This window comes from Anas acuta, chromosome 2, assembly GCF_963932015.1.
Source record: "Anas acuta chromosome 2, bAnaAcu1.1, whole genome shotgun sequence".
Taxonomy (NCBI): domain Eukaryota; kingdom Metazoa; phylum Chordata; class Aves; order Anseriformes; family Anatidae; genus Anas; species Anas acuta.
This window is the reverse complement of record NC_088980.1, coordinates 53,464,185-53,490,678: the sequence shown is the minus strand read 5'-3', so window position 1 is coordinate 53,490,678 and position 26,494 is coordinate 53,464,185. Positions and strand designations below refer to the sequence as shown.

Sequence of the window (26,494 nt, the reverse complement as noted above, 5' to 3'; positions counted from 1 at the left end):
ACAGAAAGCGGCCTGAGACTCAAGACGGAACAAGTCACAGGCACTCAGAAGAGCAAACACCCCGTCACCTTGAATAACCTAAATGAGTAACTACAGAGCCTAGCTAGACGAATAATTAACCAAGATGACATTTTACCATCCAAACCTAAAGCCAGACTGCTTTGACCCTTTCTTGCATATGGCAGCCTGGCTGCTGCTCCCCGCATCAGTGGCATTTGAAGAAAGAACTGAACCCCGAATAATTTCTCCAGCCCTTTCAGAAGCCACAAGTGGGAAGTACTGACAGCCTGCTCCATCCGACCCGTGCATGGCGTAAGACAAGAAGCTTTGTCAATGACAAAGCAAGGAAAAGTAAAATATGCTGAAACATACCTCCAATTTCCTCCTGCACAGCAAAAAGGTTGATTAAATGACCGCAAAAGAACAAGGCAGGCGCTGTGAATGAGCCAGAGCCTGCCATCTAACATCGATATTGCCAAAAAAAGAAACAAACGCTCCCCCCAGAAGTAAAACACACCCTGCACAGGTGCCCACTCACGACAAGGTTCAAGAAATTGAGGACTTCCCAATGGTGTCTCCCACCTGCCCGTCACAGCTACAGACCCAGAAATAAAGCACCACATCCCAGGTTCCCTACTGCCATCATTAATCCCTCTAGGGTTTAACACCCAACAGGCTGCTGCACAAGCCCCCTGCTTTCAGAGGAGGGAGCTGCTCTGGGGGCTCCCCATTGCCACAGGACAGGCAGTTTCACCCCAGCCGCATGGAGCAGCGCTTCAGCCGGTGACTGTGCTCCCGTCCTTCAGCAGACTCAGCATTAGCCCACTGATTTCAGCAGCCTGAGAGCTGCCGTCAGTCTCAACAGTTGCCTGCTCGTCTGAAACGCACTCGCACGCTATTCTCGTCCTAAAATAGCAGCAGGAAAGGAGAACAACACAGCACACGAAAAAATACCCCCTGAAAAGGCCCAATAGCTTACTAATAGGGATTTACAGCAGCTCCTCAAATGCTGCGCATCCCAAGAGCCCGCAGCCCTGCTACATACCTCTCTGTCAAGGTCTACACACACCAAGCAACAGTAGCTACAGTTACCAGAGGCAAGCTGCCTTCAGAGGCATCCCGAAACAAAAGATACAGAGGGGGAAATACCAGTAAACAAACAGGTGTCCTAGTTTACTACTTTGAAACACCATTTCTTTAAACGGTTTATATAAAGGGAAAAAATAATGTTACAGTTTAACTTCCGAACTTAAAAGCGGGCTATTTCTTGGCAAAAAATACTTAAGGAATAGGACAGTTCTCCCAGCTTGCCAGGGGTCTCTCACACAGCAATGGGGGCAAAAGTATTGGCAGGAAGACTTGGCAACGATGCCTTACTGGAAACCGTCTATTTTTGTAACAGAGCTGATGTCAGTATGAGAGACTTAAGTAAATCCCACTCTCTGACAAAGGACGGACTAAAACAATTATCCAGAAAGGCAACACACTAACACAAATTCTTCAGAGATGCAAAAAGCACAACCCGATAAAAGAGCTAATTCATTAGATGCACACCTCTATCAGCATCAACTTTTTACCTCCAGCTGAACTCTGATTCTTGTATTTTCATTCTCTCCTCCAATTTCAGGAGTCTCAGGTCTTCAAGCATACGAATCAGTAAATCCTCAAAAAGAAAGCCTGCACCTGAGGGTGAAGTTCAGCGAGCGGCAGCGGATCGGAGGAAGCGCTTCCCACCACCAAAAAGGGCTTCCAGGCTCTCTCCATCCCCCACGGTTACCTTGTGCCAGCTCTGGCGCACAGCAGGCTGCCCTCCCTGCTGGCTGCATTCGTTAAGCTGGCAAAACGCACGGGTTTCCCTGCTGGACTAATGAATTCAGCTGGCGTGGTGCAACGCAAACGGCCCAGGAGGGAGAGCAAGATCAAGCAGCCAGCACATGAGAAGGAAGAAACGAGACCTCTCCCTCCTTTTGATTGAGTGTGCGCACACCATGCGGGTTGTATCAAACCGACCCAGACAAACATTCACCTGTGGGCTGTGATGTATTTTGGGGGCAGCCCCGGGTCCAGCTCACCGTGTGCTTACACAGGCGCTGGTGCCAACCCCGACGTGATCCCCTCTCTTGTGCAGCAGCGCGGGCTCAGGCTGCCTGCGGACTAACCAAGCTCTTGCTGTCTAGGGAGTGGGTTCGGTTTGGATGCAGGACAGCAGAGTTTTTCAGTTAGAAGAAAAAGACAATAAAGCTTACGACTTAATATGAACAGTATGTTACAGGAATGTCATTAATTCCGCGACAGTGGAAAAACCAACCACTTCATTGAAAGCAACTGGACTAGTTCAAATTTCTTTCTAAAAATCCTGAAGAAGGGATTATGCTTCCCCATGCCAAAGCGAGCCTCCTTTTCCTTACCGTAGCTAGCTTGAGAAGGAACCTCCCAGGGAAATTCTGCTGCTGCTTTACATTTCAGCGCTGCTTGATGATTTCTCCCATGAAGACACAGCCCACTGTTACCATTTCCACCCGAGTGCAAAAGGCCAGTAGATGCTCTGACAGCTAAATCAGTGTCTAACTCGCTAGGTTAAATCCTTGTGGCGCTGAACGGCCTTAGCTCAAGCTTGGTCCACACCTTCAGCCGACAACATTTCAAAAGAGGGTGCAAAGCACAAGACACCTTCCTTCTTGGTAAAAAGCACTACTTTAGGCTGTCGCTAATCCTCAGCAGAGATCAGTGGTGGTGCTGTAGATCTGAGCGCACGTTTTGTGCTACACTTTGAGATAGACACCTATCAGCACCAAAACCAAACGTTTAAGACCCAGGAGCAGTCTTAGGCGAGTGTGTTCTTAAACCCAAGAAGGGACGCATAAGTACGGTTACTATTCTTTACTGAAAGACTGCTTCACATATGCAGCGTGTCTGCAGCTAAGTTTCAAAGCCAGTCTATAGAACCGCACTAACAAAATGCAGTTCAGATTTGGTTTTCCCTTACCACACGGTCTAAACCAATTATTCTGACTCAACAAGCACAACGACAACTAAAACAATACCTGGTATGAGGATAACAGACTCTGGCATAACCCAGGAGACAAGAAGTTTAAAGTTTTCAGAATTAAGATGATCCAGAAATACACTGCCCATAGCACCAGATGGTCTTTACAGGGCCATTAGCAGTTACCAGATTTAGCAAGATGGATGGTAACATACTTTTATATTTAGGATTTAAGTCGACAATGTGATGCCTAAACTGCCTATCTTATTTCCAGGTATTCTCCATTAAGTAAAACACAATTCATTGCAGCAGTTCACCACCAACAAACATATTTGCCAAAAGAAACGGCAAACTCCCTATTCCCCCCACTTATTCTAAGTCAATCTGTGCATACGAAGGCACACCACATGCTACAGATCCGCTACCTCCAACAACACGCTTGACTCCCAGCAATGAATTAAACAATATTTTCAGTGCCACTTTGCCTAAAAGCACTCGCAAGCTACAGCTCGCAGGCGGGAGGACACGTTCTGCAGGTCAAACACAAGCAGGGGCAGGCCAAGTCCCACAACAGCTTCTAAAAGATGGTTAAATGCCACTCGAGGGCAGCTCACTGCTTGATGCTCATCGTCCCCGTGCCCAACGCTTTCTAGTGCAGAAGAGACGTTACAGGTAACCTGAAACACATCTCACAAACTGAAGTACTTCCTGACACAAAATGTAAGTCCTGGCACTTCGCAGTAGCACTCCAGAGTAAATCACCATTTTGTAACACGAGAAATGGAATTACATTTTTTAAATAACCGTGGTGTATATAAAAGATGTCAGAGTACTCTTACGCTCCTTCTGAACGACCTTTCCTATCCATGCTGATCTACAAACAGAGCTGACAACAGCTTATGCGGGTTTGCAAAACGCTATTATGTCAAGCCTGTCGTACATTCAGTACTTTTTCTTATAAACTATCTCAAACACGCAAGCTAAAACCAAGTAACCAAAGAGTCACCTTCAGCTATTTTCTACGCTCCCATTAGGTTTCAGCAAAACTAAACCTTTCCTACTTTCAAAGCATCACACACAGACGTTGCCTAGCGTGTAACTTACACCACACAATGCAACCGCATCAGCAGACCCTGCAATTAACTAGGGCACGAGAGTTTTTTTAAAGCGTGTTACATTTGCCCCTGCTGCATGCACTCCCTAACAAGATGGAAGAGAAGCTAAAATGCTGAGTCTCAGACACAGCTGCGTTAGCTGCAGCAGCAGCTAGGGTTACATTTGTTGACATTCAGGGCTAACCTTCTGAAGCTGCAAAGGTGATGCAGGCTCACCTCAGCTGCAGGGCCGTAACCTCCAGTCACCGGAGGCAGCAACATCCTTCCGGCCACGTGCTTTCACCACAGCTCAGCTGACAGAACCAAGAGCAACTCACAAACGTAAATACTAAATACTCTAAATACTTTTCTCTTATGGGTAACCAAGAATTGCTGTTGCACAGAGATTTTTTTTAGTGACCCTAGGCTATGACATCTGCAAATCTCTATATAATCCACAGCTTTGTAAGGTAAGTTTAATAACAAATACTAAACAATTGCAGAGTTGGAATTATCATGCATCTGGCACAGTTGAACAGCTTGCATCTTTGGCTGCTCTTGGAGATCACCAGACCTGCACCTCTAACAGAGGAAGGAGCCCTGAGACCCAATTGCTTCAGGAAAAGGTTGATTCAAAACACAGCTATAGCTTAACAGCAAAGTCAGCGAGCTTGCAGGACACACTCGCACAACCCCTTCCAACAGCAGAGCTGTGGAGACACTCATAAACAACCTTGGCAAGGACAATGAACATTTTCTGCTGGCACAGGTCTTTGCAAAGCCAGCACATGTGGTAAAACCATAGCTGTAGGACCTTAGTGCATGCTGCTCGTACACGAGCAGGCACTTTTTTTGCAGCAAAGGTAAAGCTTATTATGAATTTATGCTTACTTTAAAAAACAGCTGGCGATCGCAACCAAGCCAAACACACACAATGACAGACACGGTAAGTAAATGCAAAGTGCAGTTATAAGTTACAGAACCTCAAAGGAAACTGCCCCCCAGAACGTCAGTGTTACTGCCCTAACAAAACCACTTTAGTGCTGTGCTAATTCCTAGACAGTGAGCAGAATAAATACTTAAAATCTCTGCTTGTCAAAAGAGGGGAAGGTATCTGTAACCTCGCCCACAACAACACAGAAAAGCAAATAGAGTTGAGAGGCTCTTTTCATTAATAAGTATTTTTGTAAAGCAACCTAGAATACCACAATGACAAATACTGTACCAGCAAGTTGCAAAACGACTTACGCTTCAGGCAAAGTCAAACACGCCAGTTCATACTCACCTTGGCTCAATTTTAAGATGACCCAACCGACTTGGCTTGAAAGGGTTCAGAGAGTACTCACCCAGTCCCTAACAGAGCTGAAGGAGTACTAGCCTTCCTCCAGACGTGGTGACAAACAGCTGTGAAGAACGCTAGCTTCAAGTGGCTAGCAAAATTACTATCTCTTTGCCTTATAGAAGTGTATTTAAATCCTACCTTCACTAAAAAGGTAGGTAAGACCTGGAGGGCTTAGGCATAAGGAGAAAGCAGGTCAAGGCTTTTAAGAAGCACTGTAAAAAAAATACAGAATGTAGTAGCACAAAGGAACTGTGCAAGGGAAAATAATAAACGTGCCCAAATGTAGGGCCGTTGGTCACGAAACTGAAGAGCTGAATTATTTAACAGATAAAAAGTAATAAAAGTTTTGCCTAATTGCTAAAAACCCTCTTAATTAGAAAAATATTACAGACGCTAATTCTTGAGCTTCAGACACGTATTTTATGCTACAAAAAGCACAGAGGAGTTTTTGTTATGTTCTCTTAGCAGCATGTACCACGAGAGGTACATTGGGGAACATCTCCCGGCTTCTATCGTGACTGCATAAATACGACTACCCAACGTTTCCTAGTTGTACGATAGCTACACAATAAATATTGGATTGACGAAACAGAACATCAAAAAGATGGCAAAAAAATTCTGCAGTTTTGCAGTTCAACGAGAGTAAAATGGAAAATTGTACCACATTAACAAAAGAGACGACTTGCTAACAAGTGGTCTGGAAATAGCAAGCTCAGAGAAAAGTCTCTTAGCTGGGATCTCGAGGGCAACCTTGCCATTTACAAAAACTAAAAAACTGTTTTTCGGCAAGCAAAAAGAGATGTTGCACTCTCTCCTCGCAGTCTTCTCAATCAGCAGCTCAGCTCCTCCACAGCAGGGGAGCAAGAACCAGCGCTAATTACCGGCTGGAGGAATAAATAACGCAGAGGAAGTGATGTGCCGCCAGCAGATGAAGGCAACGTGCGGTGTCCCAGCTCACACAGGCCTTTATTTCATCCGCTTTAAAATCTTCTGTCCTGAGACAACGCTCACTGCTATTGTTTTTCCCCAACACTGTCATGACAGCAACAAAAATAGGAATAAAACGGTATAGCAGTCACATTCTGCAGTTTGTGGTACCGCTGACAGGACTGCCAGCCTAAATGGGAGAAAACCGTCAGTATCCCAGTTTAGAAAGTTCTTCCCCACCAGGATACGTTTTTTGCTTTGGGTGGCAGTAAAAAGCCAAGCTGTATCTTTCAACACCTGTTCTGCCAATACAATTTGATATTGCTGCGACAGAGACAAAACCTCTGCAGTCAGTTACCAGCCCCTTCATTTCAAAGAATCTTTACACACAGTTTAAGCAACTCTTAACAGCTACAAATACTTAGCTCCAAGTGCTAACTTATTCCTACACCAGAAGGAGCAGGGAGATGCATATAAATATTAACACAATCACCTCAGCAGATTTCAAGATGTAATTCCGTCGATAAGAATTAAACCCATAAAGTCACACTTGCATAGCTAGCTCCCTATGGATGTTGTTTAATACATTTCAGAGTTTTATAAATTAGTATTTCCCTGCTTCAGGTTAACATGAACTCATTTACATTACTCAATAGGATATTCTAGGAACTCTTCAGCATGAGTTTCAAGATTTCCTCCCAAAATAAACCCGGCAGCTTGCAAGACTCCTTCTGCCCACTGCCTGCAGTCGCTGCACGCCAAGAAAATCCCAGGCATAAATCAAACAATCATTTACAACTGGCCCACCTTCAAGACAGAAGCAGGTGAGAATGTAATGACTTAGGCATTGCTGCATAGAGTTTAAATTCCTCATCCTGCAACTGCTCTGCAGTCTCACATGGCTCTGTAAAACTCGCCCATCAGACAGAGGTGCTATCTGATCGGGACATTCAACGAGTGGCTTTCTGGTAACACCAGAAGCATAAGACCAATTAAAAGCATGTAGCAACTTATGCTGGTTTCTTCAAGGAAAATGTTTGGATTGTTCTCTTGTATACCAGCGGAGCACATCTACGTTACGAGTGTGCACTGGCATATGCACGTGTAAGAAAAATAAAAAAGCCAGCAGAAGCTTCAATCTACAAATCTGACAGCCAATATGAAAAAGCTCTGATGTGAAGCTTAACACGAACGGTTAAAGAAACATTTCAGGTAGAACTAATTATTGATTTCTCATGCCTGAATCTGCCTGCACGAGTTTAAAAGCCCGAGAGAGTCAAACTTCTCTGACATTTTCATTTGAATGATTAATAATCAAATAAAAAAAATAACCCCCAAAGTTAAGCTAGCCTCTTCTCCTCCTGTAGGGAAGCTGCTTAATAAGTGAACAATGCGAACACTCATCCCAATCATGCATCCACACGAGTAACGCCTACCTAAATGGCTGGGGCAACCCAGCACTTCGGAGCACTTCTGGCCACATCCTGCAGATGAAAGCCCGGCGTTGGACACAGCAGCTCCCTCGCCCTCACGTGCTCGGCTCTCAGGGCACAGATGCAATTTTAACCCAGGTGCCCAGGCTCCTTACACCATACAGAAGCAGGATGGATATTTCAGCATGAAATGGCTGAGGAAATGGGTAGCACGCCAAGCCCAGCATTATCTCAAGTCAGTGCAATCAGCACAGAGCCATTAAGAAAGCTGTCCACAGGAAGGACTCCTAAATTCTACTCCCAGACTGCCTAACCCAGAAATGCAGAAAGCTTTTTGTTTCTGAGGATTCCCAGCCCAGAAACCTTCGGGGTGGGTGAGCCTATACTACCTGTACCTAGCAGCGCTGTTACTTGTTGTCAGTTTAATAACACAGCTGCTGATGGTGCCCTTTTTATAAGGCAGGATGGTAGCCCTGAAGGGAAAATACCACAGCTTAGTTCCTTCACTGGTGGGGCAATCTGTATCCATATCTCCATCTCCTAGGACACTACACAAGCTGCAAGTCACGAGTGCTCTCTTCCAGACAGCGTCTGTTCACCTCTCCTATTTCACCCGGTTTAAAAAAAGGCACTAGATTTAAAAACAAACAAACAAAAACATAACGAAGCGGGGCTCTAAAGTTTAGTCATCAGGCACACGGGCAGAAAAGGGCAGGAAATGATAGGCTTTGGATGCTTGCTGTAAGCAACATCTAACATTAAACGAGCACAAAGTTCTGAAACCAAAGGCCAGAACCTGCACGTCTCCTTTCTTGGAGGGCAACATTTTCTTATCCATCCTCTTTCTGGCTCAGTGAATCATGTGTTCTTTTTCTGGATAGTAACACGGCCTCAACCAGGAGAACTGAAGATAACACACAGCTTGACGACTCGGATACTTGCCTGGGACGTGGAAGATGTAGGTTGATGGCTCCAGGCAAAACAGGAAGCTGAAGTAGGGTCTACCACATTCTGAACAAACGCTTTAACTAATAGTTTTTAAAAAGCAGCAGCACCTCCTCTTGCAAGAGCCTCCTAAAGCTGTTGCTGTATTTTGGAGGAGACTGACTCTGCAGCTCACATCGGGTACGATCAGAGAATTCCCACCCGACCAAAACCCCAGGACCTACAGTTAAATAATATTCAGCAAGCTGACAATCGTGAGCTAGGCATCCTGCTGATCATCCCTCCTGCAGTTAGGGGGGAAAAAAAAAAAGAGAGGGGGTAAAAGGCTGGGTAAAGCGATAAGGGGGATAGTGAGGGGCCGAGGGGGTAACTAGGGGGGTAACTAGGCAGTTGCGGAGGGTTGCTGGGGGGGGTAACTAAGGGCAGTAACTAAGTGGTTGAGGGGGTAACTAGGGGGGTACGGGGGTGGCTGGAGCGTGATTAAGGGAATAAAGGGGGAAAGTAAGGCGCTGAAGGGGTAACTAAGGGGGTAAGGAGGTGGCTAGAGCCATTGAGCCTGCTCAATGGCTAGGCAATTGAGCCTGCTCTGAAACCCCCAGGAAAACATCATGCAAAACTAAAGAGGTATTATTATAATGTACTATGATGCAATAAAACTGACACACTTAGCTACTGACTTCAGCAATCTCAGTCACAGCAATTAATTTAAGAGTCACTTACCTTTTCTTGTACACATCTAGATAAATAGTGTAATCCTCTTTCCCTTCTCATTTTGCCGCCTCCACTACTCATTCCTGAGGACAGACCATTGGATGCGGCAGTACCGAAGTTGTAGCTGGTCACATTTCTCGTAGTTTCACATTTCACACCGCTCACATTTCTGTAGCTGGTCACACAACAGTACAGAAGTTGGGAGGAAAAAAAAAGAGAAAAAAAACTTAATCAGACAATTTTTTTCCAAGACATTATAGCTGTTATTAGTCCTAGAATCGAGACCTACTAATCAGAAAAAACGAAAGCTGTCTCACAAGTTGCTAAATGCTGGTAAATACTTGATGTTCTAAATCGGAAAATCTTCATTAACAGCAGCAATGAAAAGGACATACATAAGCGCACCATTCATACGGGAACAACGACTAAGCCAGAAGACCTGAAACAGAAGAGCTGATTTAGATTGCTATTTTCCAACGCTTCCTTTAAACAGGACTGGTTCTCTGATTCTGCGATGAACATGCATCTTTGCAGGGATATAAAAGAACAACTCACGAAAATATAGAAAGAGTGCTCATATGCATACACACACGGGACACGCTGCCAACAGCTATGATAGAACAGAGAGGCCGTAGACTTGTGTGGCAAGGTAATACAGCATAAGCTTCAGAAGCAGCTCTGGCTTTCATGTGGCCATCAGCAGCAACAGCAGAGGTGTTTGGGTGTGCCAACATTCCAGTCTTTTCAGACATGAATAGAGATCCCTTTTGGAAGGCACACAAAGGCATTTTTCTGTTACTTAGAAAAGCCTAGACCAAAACCAGAAAGATTTCCTCATCTCAGTGGAAACAGGGAAAAAAATATCCCAAACCAGAAGTGAAATAGGGAATAGCACTAATAAAAGCACTATGGCAAGAAAATGAAGTCTGCCTGGAAAAACTGTGACAACAAAGCTTATCTTGCAGCCAATCAGGAAGTACAAAAGTGCATTAGATCACACTGGAAGACACCAGCTCAAACTTCCAGAAGACTGAGGAGGAGAACTGGTCTAAACTTGTCAAATACTTGACAACAGCCTGCTTAGCACTCTGACTGCATAGAGGAAGACAGATCCCTAAGGCATATGCTCAGACTTTTCTCTAATCCAAACTGTCAATCAATTAGAACACTGAAAAAGAGTCTTACATCAGAATAGGTCTTTATTCGGACAAGTATCGTTTGCCCATAATAGCCCATATTCCTCTTTCTGTTAACACCTGTCAGCTTCAAGGGGGCAAAGACAATTGTCAGCCTTCAAGCAAGTCTGATCTGCAATTGGACTCAGGCTTAAAATAAATAAATAAATAATATATATATATATAGATGTATACACACACACACACACACATATATATAGCATTGGTGGGCCAGAGATTTACTGAATATTCCAACTCAGCTGTCCAAAGGGACTCTTGCCAGCAGATCATTGTGGTGCTCCTGCTCCAGAACATGGCACCCAACAGAGACCAGCACCACAAAAAACACTACCACCACTACCTACTCTACAAACAAAAGGTAGGGCACTGCAATGGACTGTGTCAACAAAATCAAAAGCAGTATGAGTTTTCTGGATCTCCTTCCTACATGGAGAAGTAGAAAGGAGTGCTAACAAAGATAATTCAGAACAGTTTGAAAAAAACATAATTAAAACCCAGCAGCTGTTTGCACCTGTACCAGAACCTTAAAGCCAGTCGCTTCCACCCCTAAAAAGGCGGTGGTTGTGAAGTCGAACTTTTAGATGCCACGACAAAAACGTTGAGTTCTTTCTGCAAGCCAAAGAATGCCCACGGTCACATAAGAATTGCTTGGCAGATGAGCAGAGTCAGCAAAATTCCCTGCTACTGTTCTTGGAAAAGAGCAACCCCCTAAAAAGGTAGGGTGCAAAATGTCCTAACTCAAGCGTTATTACCCCAAACACCATTTGCCCAGAAGGGAAAGCCATCAATATTATCTGGAGGATAACTCATCCTAACCCTAACCAACTAACTCATTAATTAACATCCTAAACCAAGAAAGCAGTATAACACAAAGCAGTCTCCTCAAGAAGAAGTTCAGTTAATTCTTCTGGATTTACTTTTTTTTATTTTAGAGATGAGTTAGCATTTGGCCTCAAATGATTCTAAACAACACAGGGTCTTCATGTGAACTCAGAGCAAGCAATTAACTTCATCATGAAAGGAGCATTAAAAATAAATAAATACTAATAAATCTTCTTCCAGGTTTTTGCTTAAAAAATAAAGAAAAAAAACCTGTGACTCACTTCGCCTACTTTACCTTCTAAAGAATACTTCAGAAAGAATCATTCCATGAGGACAGAGCTTTCAAACTCCCAGCAATTAACTAGCTAAAACTAATAGCTTTTCCCCTAGGGAACATTAAGAGGGACAAATTGTTTTGTTATAAATAAACTGACATACAAACTATGAAATAGCTGTCACAGCAAAATTTGTAACACTAAAGATTTAGTTAAACTACAAAACGATCCCTATTTCCTAGAGAAGGAAAAAATTAGGCCTCCAAAAGCACACAGCCTTTCCGTGAATACAGCATTATAGCATGCCTTGTTTCCCATCTTCACATCCTACTCAGAAGATAAACTTGGCATAAAAAGTGGTGGTGTATCAGTGATGTATCAGTCATTTTATTATTGTTCATCTTCATTCTTTTCATAAAAGCAACAATTTTCTCAAAGTTACACTGGTCTTCAAACACAATCTGGACTTCGCTGTTCCCTCAAAATACAAAATTTTCCTTGCATTTCCCATTCCTTTTACTGACAACTGTCACCACCTTTCCAAAAAGGCAAGCATGCAGACTGTACTGAAAAGGAGATTTCTTTCTTCCTTCAAGTAAGTTTTAAATGAATAAATGTCATACCTTCCACATTGTTCTGCTTGCTGTTTCACAGGCGAAGTCTTCTCTCTCATCCACTGCAAGTTAAATTTATTTCAAGATTTACATGAATAGATACAGAATACACAAAGTACCCAAAACCACTTATGTGTTGTTGTTTTTTAAATTTATTTATTTTTAATTTTATAGCACTGAATACGCCTCACCTACTTAACCTTGTTCCCTAATTCAGCATTGTGGGTACAGTTCAGTTAAACTTTGGGGCTAAAGTGAGCATCACTGCTTCACTCAGCACTGAGAACAAACTGATAGAACACTAAATCAAATTTGTCAAATTCTCTACCAAAGAAAGTAATTATTTTAAACAACATGACAAAAATTGTGTACATGTGGGGCCGAGTTTACCAGCCCCGTAAAAGGGACATACTTTCCTGTTTTCTATCATTTATTATCAACAAGCAAGCAAAAAAAAAAAAAAAAAAAAAAAAAAGTAAATTAGATATCCCAGGAACTTCAAAGCTGTTAACTACACTGTCTAGTGCCCAGGCACCTTCACCTCTTAGTGATAAGAGACGGAGGGTTTGGTGGGCTGTAATTCTGATCACAAGCACACAAAACAGATCTATTTCAGTACTTCTACAAACTGACTTATTGACAAAAGTTGTAGGGGGAAGGATGAGAAAAACAGCCGGTAGGGATCAGAATCAGAGGTATAACCTCATGTTAAAATCGCCTCCATCGCTTTCGTGTCTCCCCAACTGCGTCACAGAGAGACAATTCACATTAAAGCACAGAGCCTTCTGCAGAGCGGGCATCACATTGAAAACAAACTGAAATCAATTGACAAATGCTCTAAGCAAGCTATTTACCCAAAGTTCATCCTGTTATGTGACGGGCATTTGCACGGTTCATATGGCTACAAAGTTATCAGCTACAATAAATAATATTAATCAATATAATATTATAATAAATAACATAATAAACGCACATGTATAGCGTCTATCAGTTTGCCTATTTATCAAATCATTACAATTTTTTCCCCGATAAGTTGCTGTTAATTTGATCTGCGTTGGATGTGCAGCATCCGTTCTCTGTGCAGAATCCCCCAGATATCCCCAAGCACCTCTTTGCTCTGGCACACTGCTTCAATAAACCTACTGGAAAACACCCAGAGATAACAGGCAATAGCAAAGTTGGAAAACCATCTCCGCTGATTATTAATTCACCTGTAAGGTTTATCAGTTACCTACGCAGCGTCGGCACACGCGAGATACGACACTTTCAACATTAACGTGTTGCTGAAGCCCGAGGTTTCAATGTTTGCTCTGTAAGCGTGGGGAATGTTTTATTGCCCTTCCAGGCCAGCTTTAGATGGACTAGACTGATTGTCAATATACGGTGTAAGGGACTTGGCACTTCTGCGAGTGATAAAAACCTAACTGAGCAGCTATCCATGCATAGTGCTCCCTCGGCTTTGCATACGATACTCAGTTACGTTGCTGATTTCATAGCGGAGAGGTTTTGGCTGAACGAACACGTGCAGAGGGCGTCTGCAGAGCACCTCTCTGGGCGCCTGACATTTCTTCGCAATGAGCTGCTGGCAGGGATCTCAGCGTGTCCCCCCTCCAGCACGGGGATTTTCACACCCTGAATTTACAGAATTTGCATTCACCGTCAACCCACCGGACCCTCCCGCACGAAGGAGAAGTAAAGCCTGGCAGGTAACGTGCAGAGAATTTACGAGGGGGCGAGGCGGGGTGCAGGGAGTGGGGAAAGCCCTGGAGGTCCTGAGGGCAGTGGGCTGGGGATGAAAGGGAGGGTGAGGAGGGGGGTAAAAGGCTGGGTAAAGCGATAAGGGGGATAGTGAGGGGCCGAGGGGGTAACTAGGGGGGTAACTAGGCAGTTGCGGGGGGTTGCTGGGGGGGGTAACTAAGGGCAGTAACTAAGTGGTTGAGGGGGTAACTAGGGGGGTACGGGGGTGGCTGGAGCGTGATTAAGGGAATAAAGGGGGAAAGTAAGGCGCTGAAGGGGTAACTAAGGGGGTAAGGAGGTGGCTAGGGGGTGATTAAGGGAATGAAGAGGAAGTTGTGGGGGTCGGTAAGGGGCTGAAGGGGTAACTAAAGGGAGTTATTAAGGGGTTGAGGGAGTAACTAGGGGGGTACGGGGGTGGCTAAAGAGTGATTAAGGGAATAAAGGGGGAAAGTAAGGCGCTAAGGAGGTAGGCAGGGGGTGATTAAGGGGATCAGTAAGGGGCCGAGGGGATAACTGAGGGGGGTTAGTAAGGGGTTGAGGGGGTAACTAGGCAGTTGAGGGAGTAGCTAAGGGGATAAGGAGGTGGGTAGGGGGTGATTAAGGGAATAAAGAGGAAGTTGAGGGGGTCAGGAAGGGGCTGAAGGCGTAACTAAGGGGGGTTAGTAAAGGGTTGGGGGGGTAACTGGGGGGGTAACTGGACAGTTGAGGGGGTAACTAAGGGGATAAGGAGGTGGGTACAGGGCAATTAAAGGGATAAAGGGGCGGGTGAGGGGGTCAGGAAGGGGCTGAGCGATAAGTACACGGGCAACCGAGGCGCTGTGGGGCAGGGCCCGCTGCGTGGGGGCCGCTCCTCACCTGCCTAAACCGGGGGTAGGGGGCCCTCGCGGCGCCCCAACGGTGGCGCCGCCTCTTCATCTTGCTGCCAGCCGCAGCAACTTCTCCTCCTCCTCCTCCTCCTCCTCCTCCTCCTCCAAGCGCTCCGGCTCCGGCTCCGGCTCCGGCTCCGGCTCCCGCTCCGGCGCGGCCGCACCGCCACCGCCGCCGCCTCCGCCGCACCCGCCGCCGGCCGAGCCCTCCGCGGCCGTTCCGCCGCCGGCCGTTGGGCCGCCCGAGGCCATGCCGCCGCGCCCCTCGCTCTGTGCCGTCACACGCCCCCCGCCCGGTCCCGGTCCCGGTCCCGGTCCCGGTCCCGTCCCGTCCCTCGCCCTCCCCGCTCCGCCGCTCGCCTCACGCGGCCAATTGGGGCAGGCGATGGCGGCTCCCGTCAGCGCGGTGCGCGCCGCGCGTCACCCGCCCGCGACGGCTCCGGCCCCGGCCTCGGCCTCGCGAGAGGGGAGGGAGGGGAGGGAGGGGAGGAGGAGGCGGGGCCGCGCGGGAAAGCGCGAAGTGAGGGGACGGGGGGGGGAGGGGAGCGGGGCTGCCTCACCTCAGGGATGGCGGCCTCGGGGAGCGGCCGCCAGAAGAAAAGCCGGCCCGGACAGCACGAGAACGGGGCTAAAAGACGGCCGCGGAGCCTCCCCGCCCCGTGGTGCCGAAGGCTGGGGTGCAGCAGCACCGCGCCGGGGGTGGGACAGCGCCACAACCCCACAGTGCTCGTCAAAAAAGCCCCCCACCGATAACCAGTAACCCCCACACCGATAACCCGCAACCACACCAGTAACAAAAAAAACCCCACACCAGGAGCCCCCACACTGTTAACCCAAGCACACGCAGTGTTTGAGGCTGGCTTCGTGGCCGCCTTGCTCCAGGAAGCTGAATTCTACCATGTGGCACGGGAAACATAGGCGCTGTGACGGATTTTCACCACAGAAAATAAATGAAAGTGGTAACGGGGTACACATTGTGCCCTTAATAACACGCATCGGGCAGTGAAATCACTGATTTCCACACCAACGTGCTCAGGGAATCACTCTCAGCCCCCTCCTGCATTGGACATGGAACAGCTGGGCCAACAAAAAACACTTCCCTCCCTCACCTACACCAAACCTATTAAGGCAACCCTATTAAGATAACGTGATTTTTCTCCTCCAGATCAGTGTCAAAGGCAGCTACGCTATGTTTGCTCATAAGTTCAAATGCTGCTTTATTTATTTATTTTAATTCCATTTTTCTTATTTAGAAGGATTTCCATAGGGTGACGGGCCTTTAATGACACTCATGACTCAGAAATATTTCCTGATGCAGTCAAACGGTGTCTATTAACGTGAGTCACTGAAGTTAATTGGTTAATTGAAGTTAATTGGACCCTCATTACAAGTCACATGTTAGGGACCAGCCTCTCAAAGGCCAAAAAACAGCACTGATACTTCACATTGTTTCTGCTGGGCCAACACATCTGTAGCACTACCTTTTCAGTTGACAACACAACGAGTGTTTCCACAAAGTACTCGATGCAACCTAACTACTGTGTTTGGTGATGCAAAGCAAGCCATGTCAAAGCAGGCACGCACCTGGAAGCTGCCTTGCTGCTCACATTGAAGAAAATAGATTAAAAAAAAAATCGCACTACAATTGAAGTGGCATCAAACCTTGTAAGGCTTTGAAGCTTCAGCACTGCCATCCAAATTCAAGGAGGCTGCATCTATTACCTTGAATCTGCCCCAGCCCAATCCCCTGAAACAATTCCAAATACACATACAAGCAACCCTTTTCCCACCCAGATTTTCTTTGCTTCATCTATTCCACCTCTAACTCCTGTCTTATTAATCTGCCCCTCTAAAGACTCACTGGCTCACACAAGGAAGCAACCCACCAAGCCCCTGATTCCCCGCCACATTGCTTCCATGCTTTGGGAAGATCTAACTGCAACGGCTCAAACTGTGATGCCACCTCACCCACCTCACCCCCTCCGCCTACGTGAGGTTCCTTGCCTTCTGTCTCTTCCTACATGTACACCGGCACTAGAACCACGAAGAACATGTTTCCTGTAACACTCCAAAAGCCTTTTCTGTTTCATGATGTCGTCATTTCAATTCAGGACTGAAAACACTCCTAGCAAAAACCCAACAGCTAACAGCAAACAGAAGCTGTTTCTGCTGATCAGCTAGAAGTAACCTCTAAGTACTGAGGAGTCACAAAGGAGAATTTGTATTACATTCAAGAACAGCACCCAGCTTACGACTGCTACTTTCCCTAACTACACTAAGCCATAAGAATTTGATTCTTACCTGCCATCACAGTAATTATGGTTTATATTGCCCCCAAAACACACAGGGCAGTACCAAAGCTGTGTCGGCTAGGTTTAACAGCTTCCACAGCTATTAAGTACAGTAATTTCTGCTTCCTTTTTTTTCTTGGAAGAATATTCTTTTGTTTCCAGCCTCAGTTAATTATTATATACACTGTTAATTAGCAACTATTTCTCAATACTCATAGGGTTATGGAGTCCCTATGACTGGAAAATACTCTACACCCTTCGAGATGAGAACAGCATATAAAGGCAGCAACTTGCAAGACTGCTCTAGCTTCAAGCAAAGCTTTCCTCATTGCTCTCGTCTCCTTTGACTTGAATACTGTCATCCTTCTACCAAAGCTTTATAAACTTCATTACCATGAATGAAGGAAGACCAGAGAAATTAGAGAGTAGCAGAGGATATAACTTAAGGAGCTGTTACTAGGATATTTTTTTTTATTGTTCCTGGTGTTATTTTTCCTTCTTTAAGCCAGCAAGCTGTTTTCTCCAAGATTTTTTTTGTTAGGTTAAGAATATGTATTATATTGCAGCAACTTCTTTGCTGTAAGTCAGCTGAGAAGTCTACCAGTAAGAAGGTCAAGGGAAAGCTGAATGCTGATGCAGAGTGCCAACAGACTTCATCCTCGTTCCATGGGATGTTTGTAGCTATGGCAGTTCAAGTCTACGCTTCCATATGCTTAAAATACCAGATTTAGAAGCCAATTTCAGCTGACCTAGCAGATATCAGCAGTACAGTTAGAGCCAGCAGCCTGCAGGAAGGAGCAGACAGGTGCTCCACAGCAAGGCCTGTAAGGGTCTCCCATACACACTTCCAATCTAAGCAAGCACATGAAGGGCTTGGCTTGTCACTTACCTAAGTGACCAGGAAAACAAGTGAAAACGAGATTTCGCTTGTGTCCTAACACCCATATAAAAATAAAGGCAGATGAAATACCCTTACTACCTTGTTAAGTTTCACAAGCCAGAAGAGAACGTGCTGCACACAGGTACAAGTAAATCCCTTGCTGGCAGGTTTGCAGAAACAAATTTTTATTTACACAGGCAAGTCTATCTTTAGACCCCATTTAACTCTTTACATTTCTAGAATATTTACATGATTTCATCATGCTCCAAGAAGAGAGTAATGAACAAAAAGATTACAGAAACTGTCAAAAGCATAGCAAAAAAAAAACAACCTATCATTGTGCTTTAAAACTTATGACCTAGAATGACAGTGACATCCTCCTCGAGCAGCACTGACACGACACTCACTCTGGACTTTGGAGACAAATTTAAGAAGCCGAAAGGCTCTTGGGACTGTGCAATATGTCTTGTATCAAATAAGGCAGAAGATAACAAATGTGTAGCTTGTCAGTCTGAGAAACCAGGTATGGTCCTTTTTATTTTTTCCTGTTGTTTCCATCTTAGCCTCTGTGAATCTTGTACAGAAGAAAAGTACGTTGCATTTATGGAACATTTTAAGCAACGTCATTCCCAGATCCAGTTGATGGATTAGAGGCTGTCTGCAGGATTGGTTTACAGGCACTTCAGAGGTCTCAGCCCAGGTTCCAGCCTGTCGCATAAATTGAAGCGGTTGTGAAACCTATTAGTACGGAGCTGGATCAATGCAAATATGCCCTGCTTTGCAGCTGGTGAGGGAAGATGGCTGGACTGGGTGACTTCATTCAAAAACGACGTACTGATTTTTCACTGGCACAAATGAGAACTCCATAGAAAGAGTTAAAAATTGCTGTGTTTTTTCTCTTTCAAAGATAAGTAAAAATAATTACAAAATATGGCCCAAATGCCTCTATTCACCATTTGTATGTAATTGAGGCAAAGCCAGATTTCAAGACAGTGCTGTAGTCTTAACTGGTCTTAAGCTAAAGCAGAGAGATGCCTATGAAGGTCAGTGATAGGCTTCAAGAAAGTGAGTGACCCGCTAGGTAACTTGTTGAGGGCAGTCCTGGGTTGTTTCCCATTGTGCGCGACTGTAATTGATTTTGAGCGTGGTTGTATTGTTTTTAAAATACGATTCTGATTTTAACTTTGACTCTAAATGTCACTTAATATGCCATTACATCAAAAAACACCTTTGCAAATATATCTGGGATGAAACAAATTGAGATGGCAATTGAAATATATCTGAATTGAAATATATCTGGGATGAAACAATTGAGATGGATTGATTGGGCTTTTGTAATCATCGTGTACAGTAAGACTGAAATTTCGTGAGGTAAGGTAATGGATTTCAGTCAGAGTTGATTCTCTTGGACTTCTTTGTGGGTTTTTGATGGCTTTTGTTTTTTCTGGGGTGGAGGGGGGCGTCTCAGAGTTGTTTTGAACATTTCTGTGGGGTCTGATAAACCAAATTTAAAAGTTAATGTTCATTTTATAGTTGATGTTCAAACAGGATGGTTAACTGTCTTGTTTTTCTTGTAGAGGGTCTAACACCTGTGACCAGTAGCAGTGCATCGACATTTTCTGCTCCTTCTGGAGAATTTCTGGATTTAGACAAATTTAAGAAGCCTGAAGGAAGCTGGGATTGTGAGACCTGCTTGGTTCGAGACAAAGCAGAGGCCACAAAGTGTGTAGCCTGTGAAAGTGCAAAGCCAGGCGCCAAAGCAGATCTCAAAGGTAACGCTTACTGATTAAAACGAGGATGCATGTTCTGTGTTTTATTTTTTGTTTTGCTCTGATTTTTTTTTATTTTCTTACTTTTCAAGCACAATTATTTTTTCCTTTGAGGTGTGGTGTACTTGTTCATTTTTCCTATAGGAATATTGCCTCGATAAGATAACAGCTGTTTCCACACTTTTCCCCAAGAATAAATTTATCCTTTCTAGAGAAAAGCTTTCATTAATGACATGCTTGTTCTTTACATGCCCTACGTGTTGTTCATTTGGAGTGCAGACTACAAACATGATCTTTCAAAGAAGTTTGTGTACTTTTTAAAGCCAGGTGGTAGACAGAAAACACAATTGTGAAAAGGTTGATGTAGGGAGGAAGCATGGGGTTTTCTTGTTTTACTATTTGGTGGGTTGTTTTTTAAACAGTTTTGACTGGAAAGATCAGGACTAGAGTGTTGTTAAAACCTTCATGTACTGCAGGTACCCCATGGGTTACAAACCTGATGTTCACTTATTTCTGCAGGTTTTGGTACGGCTGCTGTGTCCACAAATGCTGCCTTACCATCGTTTACATTTGGTGTTCAGTCATCATCATCCTCTGAGTCTTCTCATACGTTAGATAGCACGGGAAGTTTCAAATTTGGAGAACAAGGGGGCTTCAAGTTTGGCATTGCCTCTGAATCTGCATCCTCCAACAATGTGGTTGGGGGATTTAAGTTTCCTAGTACACCAGGGGACTTCAAATTTGGAGTTTCATCCTCGCTATCTAAATCAGAAGAGAGTAAAAAAGAAGGAAAAAGTAACAGTTTTACCTTTGGCCTTCCATCTACAAGTAGTCAGGCTCCTTCAACATTTCGGTTTGGGGCCGCGAGCCTGGGACAGCAGGAAAAGAAAGAGGAACCAGTATTGGGAGGTTTTGCTTTTGGTACAAGTTCTGCTACTGCCATGGCTGCCAACGAGAATAAAACTGGAGTCAGTGGCTTCACTTTTGGAACTGCTGGAGACCAGGAGGTTGTATCAGCTTCTTTTGCATTTAAGAAGCCAGATGAGAAGAAGGACGAAGCTCCTTCAACAAAAGGAGGCTTCTCCTTTGGCAGTGCAGAGTCTGCAGCTGCCTCACAGTTTATTTTGGGAAGGACAGAAGAGAAGCAGGATTCTGTCACTTCTGCTGCTCCATTAGCGTTTGGAAAGAAAGCTGACGCTGAAGAGTCAAAGGCACAGCCTATCTTTTCAGTTGGGAAGTCCGAGCATACAAAAGAAGAGAGCACAGCAAAACCCATATTCAACTTCAGTTTCGTTAAACCATCCGAGAAGGAACCTGAGCAAGCAAAGCCAGCTTTTTCATTTGGGGTCCAAACCAGTACTTCAGGTAAACAGAATATCTTTTGTCTTCGCTTGTCTGCTTATGTCCATCAGAGAAGAACTCTGAAACTATACTAGGAAAAAAAAAAAAAAAAGTCACTGCTGTAGTGACTTTAGAAACTTTGGCAACCCTCCTGCCTAATTTTGCAAGAGGAACGCTTTCTCATTTGTCTTGAGAGTGTACTCTTAATTGAAGAGGTGTGAGGGTAGTTAGAAAGGATGATGCTTCTCTAGAGCTCTGATGACCAAAGTATAGGAAAGGAAAAGAAAAATCTGATCTGTGCCTCTTTGTTCTGCACAGGTTTTGAGTTAACTTTCAGTGTTCTTGCTGTACAGTTGTTGAACAGAGTATTATGTGGAAGCAGGCCTGCCATAAATTAAAATGACCTAGTAGACAGAGGTGGGGAGATCAGGCTTTCTTCTGGAAACTTGCTTTCTCTGAATTTTCTCTGGTGTTTTAGCTGTTGCTGAGCAGTGCTTGCACAGTGACGAGTCCTTTTCTGTTTCTCACACCGCCCTGCCAGCGAGGAGGTTGGGTATGCACAAGAGGCTGGGAGGGGACCCAGCCAGGACAACCGACCCCAGAGGACCAAGGGGATATTCCACACCATTTAGCATCATTCCCAGCAATAAATAGAATCATAGAATCATAGAATATCCTGAGTTGGAAGGGACCCTTAAGGAACATCAAGTCCAACTCTTGACACCGCACAGGTCTACCCAAAAGTTCAGACCATGTGACTAAGTGCACAGTCCAATCTCTTCTTAAATTCAGACAGGCTCAGTGCAGTGACCACTTCCCTGGAGAGCCTGTTCCAGTGTGCAACCACCCTCTCTGTGAAGAACCCCCTCCTGATGTCAAGCCTAAATTTCCCCTGCCTCAGCTTAACCCCGTTCCCGCGGGTCCTGTCGCTGGTGTTAATGGAGAAAAGGTCTCCTGCCTCTCGACACCCCCTTATGAGGAAGTTGTAGACTGTGACGAGGTCTCCCCTCAGCCTCCTCTTCTCCAGGCTGAACAGGCCCAGTGCCCTCAGCCGTTCCTCGTACGTCTTCCCCTCCAGGCCTTTCACCATCTTCGTAGCCCTCCTCTGGACACTCTCCAACAGTTTCATGTCCTTTTTATACTGTGGTGCCCAGAACTGCACACAGTACTCGAGGTGAGGCCGCACCAGCGCAGAGTAGAGCGGGACAATCACCTCCCTTGACCTACTAGCGATGCCGTGCTTGATGCACCCCAGGACACGGTTGGCCCTCCTGGCTGCCAGGGCACACTGCTGGCTCATATTCAACTTGCTGTCTACCACGACCCCCAGATCCCTCTCTTCTAGGCTGCTCTCCAGCGTCTCATCGCCCAGTCTGTACGTGCAGCCAGGGTTTCCCCGTCCCACGTGCAGGACCCGGCACTTGCTCTTATTGAACTTCATGCGGTTGGTGATCGCCCAGCTCTCCAACCTATCCAGATCCCTCTGCAAGGCCTTTCCACCCTCATTGGAGTCCACAACTCCTCCAAGTTTGGTGTCATCAGCAAACTTGCTCAAAATACTTTCTATTCCTACATCCAGATCATTTATAAAAATATTGAAAAGTACCAGCCCTAAAATGGAGTCTTGAGGGACCCCACTGGTGACCGCCCGCCAGCCTGACGCAGCCCCATTTACCATAACCCTTTGGGCCCTGCCGGTTAGCCAATTGCTCACCCATCGTATGATGTTTTTATTTAGCTGTATGGTGGACATTTTGTCCAGTAGGATCCTATGGGAAACCGTGTCAAAAGCCTTGCTGAAGTCCAAAAAAATCACATCAGCTGGTTTCCCTTGGTCCACCATACGGGTGATCTTATCATAAAAGGAAATCAGGTTAGTTAGGCAGGACCTACCCTTCACAAACCCATGCTGGCTGGGACCAATGACTGCTTTGTCCCCCAGGTGCACCTCAATAAGTTCGAGAACCATCTTCTCCATGATTTTACCAGGCACTGACGTGAGACTGACAGGCCTGTAATTGCTAGGGTCTTCTTTCTGACCCTTCTTGAAAACCGGCACAACATTTGCCAGCTTCCAGTCTACCGGGACCTCTCCAAATTCCCAGGATTGTTGAAAAGTAATTGAGAGAGGTTCCGCGATGACGTCCACCAGCTCTTTCAGCACCCGGGGATGAATCCCATCCGGACCCATGGACTTGTAGGGATCCAGGTGGAGTAGCAAATCCCGCACACGTTCAGGGTCGGTTGGGAGTTTGTCATCCCCACCGTCCCGGTCCTCCAGCTCAGGGCACCCTGGGTCCCGAAGCCCGTCATCGGCATTGAAGACAGAGGCAAAGAAGGCGTTAAGTGTCTCTGCTTTGCCTGTGTCATTGTCTGTGAGGAGACCTTCCCTATCAAGGAGCGGCCCTATGTATTCTTTAGTTCTCCTTTTTCCATTCACATATCTAAAAAAACCCTTTTTATTTTCTCTCACAGCCACAGCCAGCTTCAACTCTAGGTGTGCTTTGGCCACACGAATTTTCTCCCTACAAACACGAACAGCATCCCTGTATTCTTTCCATGACACCTGGCCCTCCTTCCAGTAGCGAAACACTCTCTGTTTCTGCCTAATCTCCATTAGAATGTTCCTGGTCAGCCACGCCGGCCTCCTGCCGCGCCTGCCTGACTTGTGATATTTAGGAATTGCCTGATCTTGTGCTTCTAGGAGGCATCGCTTAAAGAATGACCAGCACTGGTGGACATCGAGGCCTTCAAGAGCAGTTTCCCAGGGGACCTTGCTGACTAGTTCCCTGAGCAGCCTGAAGTCCGCTTTCCCCATATCTAGGGATGAGGTTTTGGTGGCACTTTTCCTTCTGTCACCGTAAAGTTTGAACTCAACCACTTCATGGTCGCTATGACCGAGGCGGCCACCAATCACCACATCTCCCACCAGACCCTCTCTGTTTTCTAGCAACAGGTCTAGGAGGGCACCTTTCCTAGTTGGCTCCATTAGCACCTGCACCGAGAAGTTATCATCTAGGTGCTTCATGAACCTCCTGGACTTGCTCGTGTCAGCCGTGTGGCACTCCCAGTTAACGTCTGGCAAGTTGAAGTCCCCCATAAGGACAAGGGGAGTTAATCTCGAGGCCTCTCTTAGTTCTGTAAAGAATAATTTATCGGCGCTATCGTCCTGGCCAGGCGGTCTGTAATAGACTCCCACAACGACATCCCCTTTATTCGTTCGTCCCTTGATCGTTACCCAGAGGCTCTCAACTTTGCCATCGCCGATCTGGAGTTCCACACAGTCCAGCCCCTGCTTCACATACATCGCCACCCCACCACCTCGCCTACCCTGCCTGTCCCTCCTGAAGAGCCTGTAACCATCTATCGCAACACCCCAGTCACAGGACTCATCCCACCAGGTTTCGCTTATGCCGATGATGTCGTAGTTGCGGGACTGGGCCAGGACTTCTAGCTCATCCATTTTATTCCTCATACTGCGTGCGTTCGTGTAGAAGCACTTCAGGTGCGTCTCCTTACACTCAGCACCTTGTGGATCTGACCGAAGGACCTCACTGGCACACAGCCCCTCTGATTCTAGCGTACCATCCCTTAGGTCTTCACCGGCGTGCCTGGTTTTAGCCCCTTCCCCCTTCGACTCTAGTTTAAAGCCCTATCTATCAGCCCTGCCAACTCCTGACCAAAGATCCTTACCCCTCTCTGAGAGAGGCGCATCCCATCCGGTGCCATCAGGCCCGGTGTAGCATAGACCTTCCCGTGATCAAAGAACCCAAAGTTCTGCCGGTCACACCAGTCTCGAAGCCACGAGTTTATGTGAACAGCACGCCTTTCAGCTTCAATCCCCCCTATCGGAAGGACAGAGGCAAACACAACCTGCGCCCCTGATCCTCTAAGTAGTCGCCCCAAATCCCTAAAGTCTCTTTTGATCACCTTTGGACTTCTCATTGCTACTTCATCGCTACCAGCCTGAAAGACCAGTAGCGGGTAGTAGTCAATGGGCCGTACCAGGCGCTTGGCTTTCTTGGCAAAGTCTCTCACCCGAGCCCCAGGGAGGCAACAGACTTCTCTGCGGGTTGGGTCCGGTCGGCATATCGGTCCCTCTGTCCCTTTCAGAAGGGAGCCCCCCATAACAATAGCCCTTCTTTCTTTTTTGAAGGATGATGTGGCAATGCGATGTGTAGGTCGCCTTGTCTTAGGCGCCCCCTCCAACTGGGACGGGTTTTTATCTACTTTGTCATTCAGATTGTCTTGTTCTAGTCCTTCGTATCGATTATTTAAGGGTAGATGAGAAGGTGAGGTGGGCAGAGAGAGGGCTCGCCTACCACCCCGAATAGGCACCTGCCTCCATTCCCCCCCTTGATCTAGGTCTCCTCCCGCTGCCTGGCAGGAGGAGGGAACCTCCGTCTTCTGCATAACAGGAGACGCCTGTGCTGTGGCAGGCTCGTGAGCCTGCCTCAGAGAGGGTAGAGTGCACCTCCACCAGTCAATTTCCATCTCTGATTCCCTGATGCTCCTGAGCCTGTTCACCTCCTCCCGGAGCACCGCTACCTGGCTGAGCAGTTCTTCAACCTGGGCACACCTCCCACAGGCATACCCACCACTGCTGTCGGAGGCCGACAGAAGGCTGGGGCACACTCTGCAGCCCAGGACCTGGACGGCTGCGTGTTTCCCCGAGCCCTCCGTCTGAGTAGCCACACTGGTGACCGTGGCTGGAGATGCCGCACGAGATGCGGAGGCCACGGTTTTCTGCCTGGTTGATACCATGGTCAGGTTCTCCGCAAGCAGGTTACAAGCACCGAAGGGAGAGGCAGCTGCAACAGAGCGACGATGGGCCCCCCGCTCGCCCTGCCCGCGCTAACTGCCGCGCTAACCGCCACACCCTGTTTGCCCGTCCTGGTCGCCGCGCTCCCTAGGGGCAACTTTTAAACAGCCTGGGAGGGGGCGCTGCTGGCTCCGCCCGCGCCTCGTCAGCCTCCCTCGCGAGGACTGCCGGGTCCCGGCGGCTCCCCCGAGTGGCCTCGATGCCGGACAAAAAGCCCTGCCCGCCTCGGTCCCCTGCTCCGCTGCAGAACACGTCTGCCCCGGAGCCCATCGCCTCAGCAAAAGGGGGAATGCTGGGGGAAAGAAGGGGAGGGAGCTGGGGGTACCTACAGGGTTATGGCATTCGTCTTTCCAGGTAGCCATTACTGTGATGAGTCACTAATGGCACCTCAAATTTAACAACTTAACTTCTTTGTTTCCAGTTCTTTTCCCTGTTCCACTTGA

At 46.5% G+C, this 26,494-nt stretch overlaps 2 protein-coding genes across 2 annotated transcripts in view; one reads left to right on the top strand and one right to left on the bottom strand.

The window, feature by feature from the left end:
- Positions 1 to 26,494, bottom strand: part of LOC137851190 (uncharacterized) — a 158,475-nt gene that overhangs the window by 101,658 nt on the left and 30,323 nt on the right. Inside the window, exons 4-6 of the mRNA XM_068672101.1 lie at positions 12,355 to 12,407; positions 9,848 to 9,877; positions 9,448 to 9,604 (exon numbers count right to left, since the gene is read on the bottom strand). Of these exons, the coding sequence (XP_068528202.1) occupies positions 9,448 to 9,604; positions 9,848 to 9,877; positions 12,355 to 12,407 (240 nt within the window). The remainder of the gene's footprint in view (positions 1 to 9,447; positions 9,605 to 9,847; positions 9,878 to 12,354; positions 12,408 to 26,494) is intronic.
- LOC137851646 (nuclear pore complex protein Nup153-like) lies at positions 18,483 to 21,325 on the top strand. The gene is made up of 3 exons (XM_068672930.1): positions 18,483 to 18,642; positions 19,697 to 19,891; positions 20,408 to 21,325. The coding sequence occupies exons 1-3, from the start codon at positions 18,483 to 18,485 to the stop codon at positions 21,322 to 21,324; spliced, it is 1,272 nt and encodes a 423-aa protein (XP_068529031.1). The 3' UTR covers position 21,325.

Excerpts from the sequence above, each read along its gene's own strand:
- LOC137851646 (XM_068672930.1), top strand. The coding sequence starts at position 18,483 with ATGACAGTGACATCCTCCTCGAGCAGCACTGACACGACACTCACTCTG. Across the intron at positions 18,643-19,696 it reads TTGTCAGTCTGAGAAACCAG|AGGGTCTAACACCTGTGACC; the intron begins GTATGGTCCTTT and ends TTTTTCTTGTAG. Across the intron at positions 19,892-20,407 it reads CGCCAAAGCAGATCTCAAAG|GTTTTGGTACGGCTGCTGTG; the intron begins GTAACGCTTACT and ends TTATTTCTGCAG.